This window comes from Peromyscus maniculatus, chromosome 11, assembly GCF_049852395.1.
Source record: "Peromyscus maniculatus bairdii isolate BWxNUB_F1_BW_parent chromosome 11, HU_Pman_BW_mat_3.1, whole genome shotgun sequence".
Taxonomy (NCBI): domain Eukaryota; kingdom Metazoa; phylum Chordata; class Mammalia; order Rodentia; family Cricetidae; genus Peromyscus; species Peromyscus maniculatus.
In genome coordinates this window covers 91,174,300-91,187,895 of record NC_134862.1, presented here as the reverse complement: position 1 = coordinate 91,187,895, position 13,596 = coordinate 91,174,300, and the positions used below count along the sequence as shown (strand labels likewise).

Sequence of the window (13,596 nt, the reverse complement as noted above, 5' to 3'; positions counted from 1 at the left end):
CAAGTTGAACTATATGAACCCTTGTTCCAGAAGGAGAGAACCAGAGAAAGGCATTTCCTTATGAAAGGTGCAGATCTGCCTCCATAGCCCACCTCTCTCAGCAGCCACCCCGCCGGGCAGGGGCTTCGGCTGGCCTCTGCTCCACTTCCCCATTTCCATTTTTCTTGTCCTTGTCCCAACACCTGAGCCCTAAGGCCAGGGCCCACCCCAGTTCCCAGCTTCTGGGCATTTCTTTAGGGCTGGTCTGGTCTGTCTCTGTTGCACAGATACCTTCTGGATGAACCCTCAGTACCTAATCAAGCTGGAGGAAGAAGACGAAGATGATGAGGATGGGGAGAGAGGCTGCACCTTCCTGGTGGGCCTCATCCAGAAGCACCGGCGGCGGCAGAGGAAGATGGGCGAGGACATGCACACCATTGGCTTTGGCATCTATGAGGTACGGGCAGAGGATGGGGCGGCACGCTGCCTTCCCTTCCTTTCTCCTGGTCTCACCCGCACAGACCCCAGAGTCAGGACTTGGAGTAAGACAGAGGACAGACAAGGTGGCCAGGCCAAAGTCAAGACGCCAGCAGGGCCAGACTCGGCTGACACAAGGCCTGCACAGCTGTGCGTGTCTCCCAGGACCTCCTGGCCCTTCCCTGGGCCCCCATAGCTACCCTCCGAGGAGTTCTGTGCTTGGAAAAGTCCGCTATGTCCCTTTTCACATCCCTTAGTCCTGGAATCCCAGTTAGCCCAGCAAACTCCAAAGAACAGAAAAGACTTAAGCTAGAACAGACTATTCTAGAGCACACCAGAAGCATTGTGAGGACTGGGTTGAGCCAACGGGCCCTAATGGTCAAAGCCCAGCCAAGTCTTTGGCCTGGATGGGAGAGAGCCCAGGACAGGCTAAAGAAGAGTCATTATGCTCCCCTGGGGTCTGCTGGCTGCAGCTCAGCTCTCACAGACCCCTCGCTGTCCACAGGGCCTTCTCTCATTCTAAGCCAAAGGAAAGCCACGCCTGCTCAACTGTGCCAGAGGGCAGCCTTGCCATGGCCGGCTCCCTTCTTCAAGCTGAGGGCTAGGGCCAGGAGACCTGATTCCATGTCGGGGCTCTGCTGCACAGAACATGGCCTTGAGTGGCAGGAGATGAGTGCAGCGTGGAAGACCTCAGGGTAGCTGCAGAGGTGCCTTTTTGTTTAGTGGGTACAATCTGGCAATCTGCTGGACTCTTCCTGGTTCTGCAGGCTACCCCATCATTCCCTGGGTTTAGCAAGGTCACCTGGGTAGCCTGAACACGGCTTTGGGAAATGGCAAACATTACCAAGCTGGACTTCTGCCCACCAACTCCAAGCACACTCCTGGCACACTGGGAACCCAGACTGGGTGTCAGGGAGAAGGTTCGGCTGCTGTGCTCATCACTGGCGATGCGGCTGCTTCTGATTGGCTACTTGTCTGAGCCCCACCCACCAGCCTGAGAAACGGAGTGGGAGAAACGGACTGTGTACACCTGCAGTGTACACAGTCCCCCGACTCTCAGTCTCTGAAATGGAAGCTGAGGACCTCAGATCTGGGCCGAATCGCTCAGAAAGGCAAACTGAACTGTGCCCACTCACACACGCTCTTGGGAGTCCAGTCATGGGCTTTCAGAGTTGGGCAGGATGTTGGCGGCTGTCAGTCGCATTTGAAATGTGAGGAAACTAAGGTCAGTGCGGGACCGTGGTGGCTTAGGGGAGGAAGTGCATTCATTCTGGATGGGCCTGGCCTGTTGCTTCCTCCATCTGCACCCAGCCCACTTTCCCTGAGTGAGAGGTGGGTGTGGCTTGAACACAGCTACCTGGTGACCTAAAACAAGTCACCACATGTCTCCAGGCCCACCCACCACATCACCGAGCCCTAAGAAGATTTTTTTTCTTCCAATGTGGCCAAAGTACTTAAAGTCGCTTGAAAAACAATTGCTGTGTTGACCTAGTTCATCGCACTGGGGCTGCAGATGAAAGCGCACAGCCAAGTGTCAGCCACCGTGCTGGTGTGTCCTTACCCCCCAAATCTGAATCAGGTCTCCTTTATTTTTCAGGTTCCAGAGGAGGTACGTCCGGCACGTGTCAGCCCCCAACCTCAGGTCTCCAGCTGCCAACACGATTGAGGCTTAGCCTGCCTGAACTCAGGGAGTAGCGGGGGCTTGGGAGGAGCTGGTGGCCGAGGGGTGAGCCCTTGTCCTCTCTGAGCCCTGTGGGGGTGGCTCCTGTCCTGGATCCCACTGGACTAAGCTCAGGACATCTACCTAGAGAGTTCATTGGTGCTTCCTGCTTCCCCGAGGCCCTGGAGAAGCTGCATAGGTTTTGGCTATGGCGGCAGCCCTGCTGCCCTTGGACGGTGTGGCTCTGAGAACAAGCAGGGAGGGGCCGGGGAGGATGGACGCCACGCTGTCCTGGACCCAACTCCCAGGCCAGGTGACCCCGTACACATGACATATTCTCTCTGAGATTTCGTTTCTTTTCCGGGATAAATGGTGAGCCATCACCTCCCTGGGCACTGCAGGCATGAACTGAGTTATAAAAGGTCACAGTTCACAGTAATAAGATGCATAACAGCCAGGTGACTCGAAAAGCCAGGTATTAAATGACCACACCAGGTGCCCTGACTCACCCATGGGCATGCTGATTTCACCAATGGACAGTTGAGTTTTATTGAATATTACCTTAGGAGTCCTGGGCCCAGCCTTGAGTGACAGCTGGGCCCCTTTCTCCTCCCCCAACCTCGTCTTTCCTTTTATCAGTGTGTGAAATACAACCGAGAAATGACCTGGGTCCTTTGTGAGGGAGGGGCCTCTAGCACCCCAAGAGTCAGCTAAAGCAAGGTGGATGGGAGAGGGGAGCTCCCGTCACGCCTGGTCACACCTGAGCTCCTTACCAGTCATGTGTTGTTTGGGGGGTACATTTTGCTTTTCACCTAAAACGAACCGGGCTCTGTCCCCATCATCCCTTTGTCTGGTTTCTTGGTTGACTCATCAGCTAACAGGGCAGACGAACATCCACCTGGGCAAGAACTTCTTCCTCACAACCAGAGCCCGGGAGCGGTCAGACACCTTCATCAACCTCCGGGAGGTACTCAACCGCTTCAAGCTGCCCCCGGGGGAGTATGTCGTGGTTCCCTCCACCTTCGAGCCCCACAAGGATGGCGATTTCTGCATCCGGGTCTTCTCAGAGAAGAAGGCTGACTACCAGTAGGTTCTGACACCTCTCCTTGTTCCTGGCCCCGGCCTGTCCTTCTCTTTTCTTTTCCTGTAATACTGGCCTGCTGGACAGGTCGGTGTAAGGATAGGTGAACTGGAGCACTCTAAGGGATCTACTCCAGGAAGCAAAGGTGAAAAACCATGCAGGATGTGTTCAGTTGGAACAGGGTAGCGGGGGAAGTGTGTAGCTTGCAGCCCAGTTTCACAGCTCACCCCTGAATTCCCTATGGTTAATATCATTCTAATGACCTGTGTGCACCCTCTATGAGCCTGTACTTTGCTTAACCCCTGCTTTTCCCGGCCATGGGTAACTGACAGTGTTGATAGTCTGTGCATCCAGGACTTTCTGTGTTCGTCGGGAAGTCTCTGGCGGAAGCTTTTAGGCAGATATCACAAGTTCCTGCCATTATCCCTGTGGCCTCGACTCACAGGAGCTTCTAACACATCTGTCCCTGGGTCAGTCAATTCGCCAGCTGACGGGACCAACCCTGGACAGTATAAGCTGAAAGGCTGTGAGGACCCCAGCACTGATGGCGGGGACTAGGGACAAGATGGGAAGGACAGGAACAAGGGTGTTCTGGACCCCAAAGCCCCGTAGATATGGTCTATGGAGTAGGCATAGGCCAGTCCCCAGTCATTACCCCCTGTGACAGGGAAGAGGGAGTGGGAGAGACCGGGAAACCTTTGCTTCCAACAACACATGCCAGAGAAAGAGTTTCAGTGCCCGAGAGCTGTGAACTAGTGAATGTCGCTGGAGTGTGACTGTGGCTCCCTGCCATGACAGGCTCTCTTGTTTGTTGAAGCGTGCTGCAGGGAAGGGGCCCACTGGGTCATCTCATGGCGGCGGCGGCGGCGGCGGCGGTGGCAGTGGCGGTGGTGGTGGTGGTGGGGGATGCTCAGTGTGTCCAACTTAGTCACCACTGATGAGATGGGGACAAGCCCGAATATCATTGTGATGGCACTGTTCTTGGTCAAACTCTATCCTCCCTTGCCAACCACAAGCCTGTCCAAGGGAAGTGTCAGCCCCCTCTGCTCGCCCCAGGGTGAGCTGTCTGTCCTTCAAAGCTGTCGCCCTGACCCAGCATAGCCAACCTTCTATCCCAGTGAGCACCACTTAGAAGTCCCTTTACCCTCTTATGAAGCTGAAACCTAGTTTAAGATTGCAGGCACCCAATGAAGCCCCTCCTAGGCGGAAGGAGGGGACTAGCTTATGTAAGGGACTGTGTGAGAGTAAGCTAACTTTGCCAGCAGATTCTCTATGGCTCGCTCCAACTCAACATGGGACAAAGAGTTAGAGGTTCATGTGGGCAAGTCTCACCATGAAAGTCCTCCCTTGGCAAAGAGTGTTTTCGATGGAACTTCAATGTTGTCCTCTGAGACTGGGGGTGTAGCCCAGTGGCAGGGCGCTTGAACAAAACATAGTCCAGCTGGAAGTGAGCCCACAGAGCCCTGGCTCTCCACACAGGAAGACTGTGCCGTTCGATAAAGACCCACCCCCCCCACCAACAGAGTATCTCTGTCTCAGCTTCTACTGCCAAGGGGCTGTGCTATCACAGAAACTCAAGGTGCAGGGATCCTCTCTCCTACAGCATGCTGGCTTTAAACACTGATGTTCTAGTTTATAGGGTGACTTCTGCAGTGTTTCCGGTTCATCCTCCCCAGCCTTCTAATAACAACATTTCTTCTGTTTGCAGAGCTGTGGATGATGAAATAGAGGCCAACATTGAAGAGGTATTTCTTCCTTATCTCTCTAGTTCTAGCCATTCTGATGGACACAGAATGCAGGAGAGCAAAAACATGGCGGGGGCCTGGGCACCGCTTGGACTGTGGGAGCAGGGTTTGAAAGCGAGGCTATGGATAGTCTCTTGTTCATTAAAGCCCAGTCCATCCACGTGCAGCAGGCGTGAGGGCGGTGGGGAAGGACAAAACACCAATGCTGCATTGAGCAGGCTGGGTTCTGGTGACGCCTCTTGCTCAACCTCACTTTTATCATCTATAAAATGGACTCAAAGGATAACAGAACTCCCAAGTTTCTGAGAGTTCTAAGAATGATTCTTTCATTGGATCATTGTTGCTGAAGCCTGGTGCTTGCCATATGTACCCAGTGGGACACCAAAGGGTTTGTCATTGACTACACTGTTCCACAGCACTCCCCTTGGTTCCTGCTGGGGTAGACCATACAAGGTCATTTTAGTTAAATATTAAAGATACATGGAATTACAGGAAGTTAAAGTATAACCTCCCCTGCCATGTGGTTTCCATCCCCCCTCATGGGCTTTAGCCAAAAGAAACAAAACAAAACAAAACTTCAGCTGGGCATGGTGGTGCACATCTGTAATCTCGGCCCTGAAGAGGTAGAAGCCAGAGGATAAGGAATCCAAAGAATCCTTGGCTATGTAGTGAGTTCAAAGCCACCCTGGACTGCATGAGACCCTGTCTCGTGAAGGAAAAAAATTCTTAAAAGATAAGTGTGGTGACACATACCTGTCATCCCAACACTTGGGAGCTGAGACAAGGATCAGGAGTTCAAGGCCATCCCCAACTACATAAGGAGTTTAGGGCCAGCCTGTGTTATATGAGACCTTGTCTCCAAACAAAACAAAATACATAATTCTTCACACTGCCATGCATCGTAAGCCCAGTATCCCTAGAATTCTGGCCTGAGGGACAGAAGACTCTGGAAGTTGGGGGGTTGGAGGAGGGGCTGCCATGGGAGGGCAAGGGCACCTTGCTGTCCATCTTCAGTTTATCCCGCTTCTGTTTCTGTGCTCCACCTTCTAGATCGAAGCCAACGAGGAGGACATTGACGATGGGTTCAGAAAGCTGTTCGTTCAGCTGGCGGGGGAGGTAGGTGTCACCCCAATTCTGCTGACGTAAAGGAAAAGTGCTTTTCCTGGCGGAGACTTCAGTTTAAGCGGGGAGAAAACAAACCAGGCAAAAGCGGGGGAATTTTGGTCATCACTCAGACCCTTAGCTCCACACCGATTGCTCACATCCTCTCAAGCCCTCTGCTGGCTCCCAGGGCCTCTTCTGTTCAGGTCAACCCTGGCTCTGCTCTTCCTTCAGATTCTTGGCTCACTCTGAGGTTGTTTTATTTCCTCTGTCCCATGCCAACTGAGACATGAAACTCCCGGTCTTGACCCCCGTAAACATACCTGAGATGGAAGGGTCCCGTTCCTCCAGAATGTAAGCAGACTCTACCAAAGCATTACTTTTCTTTTTCTCCCTTTCTGCCCAGCCACCCCAGGAGCAAAGTGTCCATTGTGTAGCTCTCTAGTGTTACCATGACACCCGTCTCCTGCTTAGCCACAGACTCATCAAAGGACGTAGGCAGATGCTTTGTGGCACTAGCTGCATTCCTCCCCCCATTTCCCAAGGAGAGGGGCTTCAGAGAAACGTACTCTCTCCGCTAATTGAATCACACACACACACACACACACACACACACACACACACACACACACACCTCCATGCACACCCTGGGCCTTGTCCAGGTTACACAAATTATACAAATAACACCTAAGCGAGCAGAGGTAGCTGGACCACTTCTGAGAAGCCCTGGCAAATGACCCTGGAGAAGGGCTGAGCCATCTCAAAGATGGCCGAACTTAAACAGTTTCAGGAAGCCCAGGATCTGAGTTGTAGAGGGTGGAGAAGGCCTGCCAGGTAGGAGGGATGGTGTGGGAGAATTAGGGTGAGGAACACCCACAAATGTGTTCCCCGCCATACAGAGAGGGTGACTAACTCGACCTAGTGTGTGCCCTACATCCTAACAGTCTGTTAAACACAAGCCAAGGCACTACTTCCGGTAGGCTGGGGACAGCAGAACCAACATCACTCAGGGCATTAGCAATATAAACAAGATTCATCTAAGATGTCCACCGTGGTTCACCCAGCTCCCACAGGGAGCCCATAACGATGGTCTGGTCCTATGCCCACAGGATGCGGAGATCTCTGCCTTTGAGCTGCAGACCATCTTGAGAAGAGTTCTAGCCAGGCGTAAGTGTCCCCTTGCCAAGTCCCTCATCATACTCTTACCCCTGCAGGCATGAAGGGGCATGGGACTCCTTCCTCTAAGCACATGTCAGCTGCTGCGGCTGGACCATCACTTTCCTGCTCCTACATAGGTTTTGTCTTTGCTCTCCCAGCACCAGGGAAGAACAAGACAGAGGAGGGTGTATGAATTAATGCTATAGAGCAAAGGTTCCTGGATCTAGCGATGACAGATCAAATCCAAATTCTTCTGCTTACAAGCTCAGAAAGTAAACCAAGTTAAATGGATCGCCTGTCTGACTCTTTACCCCTTATTTGCAAAATGGACATGCTATATGACTCCTTCTTCCCGGTTGTTGAACATTGTGTAAAATCTGCCTGGTCCAGAGCCTGTGCACTGTGAATGGAAATTCTCGTAATGACTGGTTGGTAAGAAAAAGGCTAAGTCAGTGTAGATGATGGGCACCAGAGTCCTGAGTTCCCTGCCTATAGAGAGGCGAGGTCACTGATGGGCCAGGATGGAGGATAATGCCCTTCTTACACTCAGACTGAAGGAGATGGATCACAGAGGCTCTACTCCCAACCTTGAATTTAAATGAGCTTCAAGTCACTTGAGCCAATGGGCCAAGTCGATAACTTCTGGACTCTGGAAATGTCTGCTCAGGCCCAGGCTGGAGGCTCCCATAAAGAACAAACAAGACTAGGTGGAGGCTGGAGAATGAGTTACCATCAACCTTTTTGTAGTTTGTGACTGTTAGCCCCCCCTTTTTTTTGCTTTAAAAAAGTATAGCACGTGTGTATATGTATGTGCATGTGTGCATGCGTGGATACGCATGTAGGCCACGGTGCACATGTATGGGTCAGAGGACAACTTACAGGAACCTGTTCTCTCCTTCCATTGCGTAGGTTCTAGGTACCAAACTTGGGTCATCAGGCTTGGTGACAAGCACCTTTACCTGTTGGGCCATCTCGATGGCTTTTTTTGTTTTTTCTTTTTGCTTTGAGGTAGGGTCTCATTCTGTAGCTTAGCATGACCTCCTTGGACTCCAGATGTAGCCCAGGCTGGTCTTGATCTCACAGCAGTCCCCGTGCCTTGGACTCCTGAGTGTTGGATTACAGCATTGGGATTACAGATGTAGTTCACCATGCCAGCTCTTCCAGCTGTTTCTTAAATAAAAATTGTCCAAGTGCTCACTTCCCCCACTTGCTCACCACCAGAGAAGGAGGAAAATACGCTTTTCCCTGCAAATCATTACCAATCGCGCTGCTCCTGATAAGATGGTAGTTAGTGTGCAATGCCTGAAGTCATGTGTGACATCCCAGACATCAGCTGTCTGTCATCATGGACGGCCCATCTGACACCAGCCCAGATGGCCTCTCACTCGACCCCTCAGGATAAAAGTAAATCCTTGTTTTAAAGCAAAGAAGAGTCCAAAGTCTGTAGATTAGTCCACACCTGGTGTGTGTCCCTCACAGATCTGGGGGCAATGGGTCGCTGCCTGTGGCTCCTGAACAAACAGCCACAGGAGAGCATCTGTGATTCCCAGAGCACTCAGCCATCAGGGCGAGGAGCCAGCACCCAGGCTGGCCAAGGCAGGGCTTCCCCAGGGCTGCGCCCAGCCACACTCTCCCTCTTCCAGGACAAGAGGACAGTGTGTACCTTTGTGGCTCTCAGGCACACGGGTGGTCACAGGACTCTTCAGATGTTGGCTGTCGTGCATTCAGAGGACAAAGTCTCTTTGTCCCACACAACTGGAGTACGGGAGGAGCTAAGCCACGCGTGGTCCAGCCCATTCCTGGTTGAGGGAAAGGACGTGTGGTGTATGCACTTCTGAACTCAGGCCCTTCCCCTGCCTGCCTGGTGACTCCAGCTTTCTGTCCCAGTGTCCCCACACAGCCCCATGCCCATCCTGGGGAATGGGTTGATGTCTAGTAGAGAAAGTTTAAGACAGGCTAAGCCCAAATAGTCTACAAAGACATCACCAAAAGGGCTGTTCCTGTGGCCTGGTGAGATGGCTATGGGGGTGACGTGCTTGCCACCCTGGTGTAAGGACCTGAGTTTGAGTGCCCAGAAGCCATGTAACGCCAGGCACAGGAGCATGCACCTGCAGTCCTATGGTGAGTTGGGAGATGGAGACAAGAGTTCCCAGAAGCGTGTGGGCCAATCTAGCATACATAGGGGCTAACAACAGTAACCCTGTCTCAAACCAGGTGAAAGGTGAGGACCGACACCCGAGGCTGTCTGTCCTATGACTCCACACGTGCCATGGTACGCACCCATCCATAATCACACACATGCATACACACCCATCATACACACACATTACCATCATCCTCATCACACACACACACACACACACACACACACACACACACACACACACACACAGAGTTACTCCTCATGAAGTCCGTGGGGTGTGTGACAAGAGTCTCAGCACAGGACTCAACTAGTAAAGCGCAGAAGGTTCTTCAGATTTCCCCATCATTTGGGACACAGATATAACTATCTGCAGATGGACAGATGGGAAAGCTGCCTTCCTCTCTCCGCTCAGAGCCTACAGTAAATACACATGCTCTCTGGCTGCAGGTGACCACAGGCAGTTTTCCACCCTGGCGGCATTTAAAGGTTCAGCCATGACCAAGTGTGGCACATGCCCATAATCCCGACATGCATGAGGCAGAAGTGTGGATCTGAAGCCTGTCTGAGCTTGAAAGCAAGGTTCTATCCAAAAAAATAGCCCGGTCATTTTTTCTACTGTCTTACTTGTTTGTTTTAACACTAAAGCCCTGTCTGTCCATGGCAGTCTACAGAGAAATCAAGCCTGTGTGAGATCCTCTGTGCTGCTCCAATTTGACAACCAGTTACCCACATGTGACTAGAGTAATCCACGGGGCTGTTGCAGTGGCCGGCACAGAGGAAGGACATGTCTGTCTTTGTACAAAGTTCTGTCTGACAGTGCTGGTCTGAGAGGCTTTGCTCACCTTCTTACTTTGTCTTGTAGGCCAAGACATCAAGTCAGACGGCTTCAGCATCGAGACCTGTAAAATCATGGTGGACATGCTAGATGTATCCTTCAGTGTGCCCAGAGCAGAGGCTAGCTTCCTCGGATAAAGGAAGTGAATCCACTCCTCGCCTGCCTTCATGGGCTTGGAGTGCGGACAGCCAGCCTGTCAGGTCCAGGGCTAGAAACCCTGACCACATCTCTGCCCAGAGCAGCCCCGGCAGCCTCGTGATGACAGCGTTCTCCTACTTTTCCAAAGCAGAGCTTCCCCGGTAGTGTGTCTGCTATAAATCCGTGTCTGTGGCAAGATTCCCTTCTCAAACCATGTGGGGTGGTATACTTCTGTTAATTCTAGCACACGGTGGGGCTGAGGCAGAAGGATTTCCAGTTTGAGACCAGCCTCGACTACACAGCAAGACTGTCTCAAAAAAAAAGCTGGGCAGCAGTGGTGCACATGCCTTTAATCCCAGCACTCGGGAGGCAGGGGCAGGCGGATCTCTGTGAGTTTGAGGCCAGCCTGAGCTACAGAGCGAGATCCAGGACAGGCACTAAAACTACACAGAGAAACAAACAAAAATAATAATAAAAATAAAAGTTTTCTAGACCTGAAGCTGAGGACCCACCTACATGGCCATTCTTTCTCTTCGGCCTAGCTCCCCCTGGGCCACCCACCTGTCCCGGAAGTAGAATAATCATGCTTCCTCTCCATTTCTGATGGTCAGTAACAGAACAGTGCAAGCTTCTATGACACTCTATCTACTGGCCACATGGCATATACCTATGACACAACAGCTCCCTTCCCAAGATGCCTTAAAAATACCCAAATAGTTCTCAAGGGCCCAGTCATCTGTCTGTCACCTCATAACAAACTGTCAGCGAGATCTGGGGTCCCCACAGCACCCCAGTCAGCAGACAGCAGGGCTCCATCTCACCCTTCCTGCTGCCCTTTTGAGGAAACTCGGGAGTATGAGAAGCAGAGGGCAAAACCTTCTGCAAAACCTCCCTGTGCATGTGTGGGCGAGCCAAGCCGACGCCACTGTCCCCAGGGACAACATGCTCCAGGAGCTTTCCTTGACCGAGGGCAGGAAGATGGGAGCGGCAAGCTGGGTCTGAAGGAGTTCTACATCCTCTGGACGAAGATTCAGAAATACCAAGTAGGGGCCTGGGGACCCTGGGGTGGGCAGATCCGTGTTGGGGGATATTCTAGACACATTCTTTAAGATGCGACTCCTCTGGAGGGGGGGAACATTCCCAAGGGAATTGGACTTTATCTCTAGTAGAACTCAGAAGGAGTAGTGTAGCAAGGCCAAGTATTGGGGTAAACACTGGAAGGTCAGAGAGACAGAACAAGCCACAGCTAATCTCGCCTGGCCAACTTCTCAGCTGGTCTTGTTTCCTCAGACTGGAAGCCTCTGTGTCCTCATCCTAATGGCTCTCAGCTGAACTGTGCTGCTCAAAACCTAAAAGCTTAACCAGCCAAATGCTTAACCAGCCAGATGCTTCTAGTTTCTGGTCCTCACGCCTTATATACCTTTCTGCTTTCTACCACCACTCCCTGGGATTAAAGGCTCGCTTTCTGAGATTAAAGGCATGAGTCACCATGCTTGGCTGTATCCTTGAACAGATGGATTTCTGCCTCTGGAATGCTAGGATTAAAGGCGTGTGCTACCACTGCCTATCCTAAGTATCTAGTGGCGTTTCTGTTCTCTGACCCCAGATAAGTTTATTAGGGTACACAATATTTGGGGGAACACAATACCACCACAGAGTAAAGACGGGATATGCCAAACACACAAACCAAGCAAGGACTTGCAAGTAAAGCTGTCTTAAACTTTCCTTTGCCTGATTAGTGACCAGAAACGAGGCCACGGTCAAGAGTCTCCTGGAAAGGCTGCATCGTGCCTTGTAGTTTGGGTTTGTGGCAATTCATATGTAAAACATAGCATAGGCCTGTGCTGATGGGTTAGGTGATTTGATTGGCACATTAAGAAGTCAGCTCGTAGAAAAAGGCAAGAGCACTAGACGGCAGTTCTCAACCTGTGGGTCATGACCCCTTTGGGGTTTAAATGACCCTTTCACAGAGGTAACGAATCAGATACAGTTTCATAATGGTAGCAAAATTACAGTTATGAAGTAGCAAAGAAAATAATTTTATGGTCAGAGGTCACCACAACATAAGGAACTCTATTAAAGGGTCACAACATTAGGAAAGTTGAGACCCACTGCCCTACTAAATTTTGAAAGTGCAGGTAAGGCCAAACTAGAGGCATGGAGATGGAAACACTTCATGCCACTCATCACGTGCCTCGCAGGCACCTGACACCTGTTTTGTTTGGGGTCGTGGTTCTAATAAGTATTTTCCGTGTTCCAGAAAATTTACCGGGAAATCGACGTTGACAGGTCCGGAACCATGAATTCCTACGAGATGCGGAAAGCCCTGGAAGAAGCAGGTAACACTTCGTACCCACACCTCCTCGCCTGTTTTCTGTTGAGCCTCGTTCTATACCACACGATATAAAGCTTTGTGGGTGGGTCTGAGGATGCAGCTCAGAGGTACAGCTCTTGCCTAGCATGCACGAAACCCTGGGTCCTATCCCCACCACCACAAAGAAGTTAGACGAACCAAAATTGGGTTGGTGGCACAAGCTGCGGCCCAAATGGTGGTCTGGTCAAAAACAGCATACCAGTACATCTCACTCACTCACTCACTCACTCACTCACTCACTCACTCACATCACTGGAAAAGACGGACTGCTCAAATTAAATGTCATCCCGGAAGCTCTGTCCTCAGTGTCCTCCTGAATCCAGGTTTTGTCTGGAACAGCCTGGCAGAGCAAGAAGGCAAAGACAGCTCTGAGTGTGCGTGCGTGCGTGCGTGCGTGCGTGCGTGCGTGCGTGCGTGCGTGCGTGCGTGTGTGTGTGTGTGTGTGTGTGTGTGTCCCTCCCCATGCTCCTCACACTCTTTCCCCTGCAGAGCTGACTTGGTAGACTCTGTCTCAGCTCAATTTTCAGGAGAGCCCCAGCAGAAGAGACATTAGCAGCTGGGGTGGAAACCTAGCAAAGACCAACCGAGAGGAAAGCTCTGTGCTTGAGGACAGATCTGACTCCAGACAAGACTCCAAACAATGCCGCACTTTGCCCTCAAGCAGCCAAGGCTGGGATGGGGCCTCTTACCGTTAGCACCCAGCTTCCTCCTCTCTAGTGCTCAGGATCTAGGACAGCAGGTCACCACCATCACACGCTGCCAGCAGGTCCACACACAAAGGGCTCCTTGCCTTTGAGGACACACCCATGACTTCTGCTCACACACACTATTAGCCAGAACTGACAAGGTCTCCGACAGCTGCAAGGGAAGCTGGGAAGTGCAGTCAGCATGCCCAGACGGCGAGG

General features: G+C 51.7%; 1 protein-coding gene across 2 annotated transcripts in view; it reads left to right on the top strand.

Annotated features, from left to right (window-relative positions):
• The window catches only part of Capn2 (calpain 2), a 57,833-nt gene that overhangs the window by 39,315 nt on the left and 4,922 nt on the right, over positions 1–13,596 (top strand). The window contains exons 10-18 of one of the 2 annotated variants that reach the window (XM_006988599.4): positions 267–436; positions 2,054–2,065; positions 2,991–3,202; positions 4,906–4,942; positions 5,993–6,058; positions 7,153–7,210; positions 10,207–10,271; positions 11,292–11,360; positions 12,578–12,656. In XM_006988599.4, the coding sequence (XP_006988661.1) occupies positions 267–436; positions 2,054–2,065; positions 2,991–3,202; positions 4,906–4,942; positions 5,993–6,058; positions 7,153–7,210; positions 10,207–10,271; positions 11,292–11,360; positions 12,578–12,656 (768 nt within the window). Of the gene's footprint in view, positions 1–266; positions 455–2,053; positions 2,066–2,990; positions 3,203–4,905; positions 4,943–5,992; positions 6,059–7,152; positions 7,211–10,206; positions 10,272–11,291; positions 11,361–12,577; positions 12,657–13,596 lie in introns of both variants that reach the window. The other variant, XM_076548120.1, reaches the window with a different exon arrangement.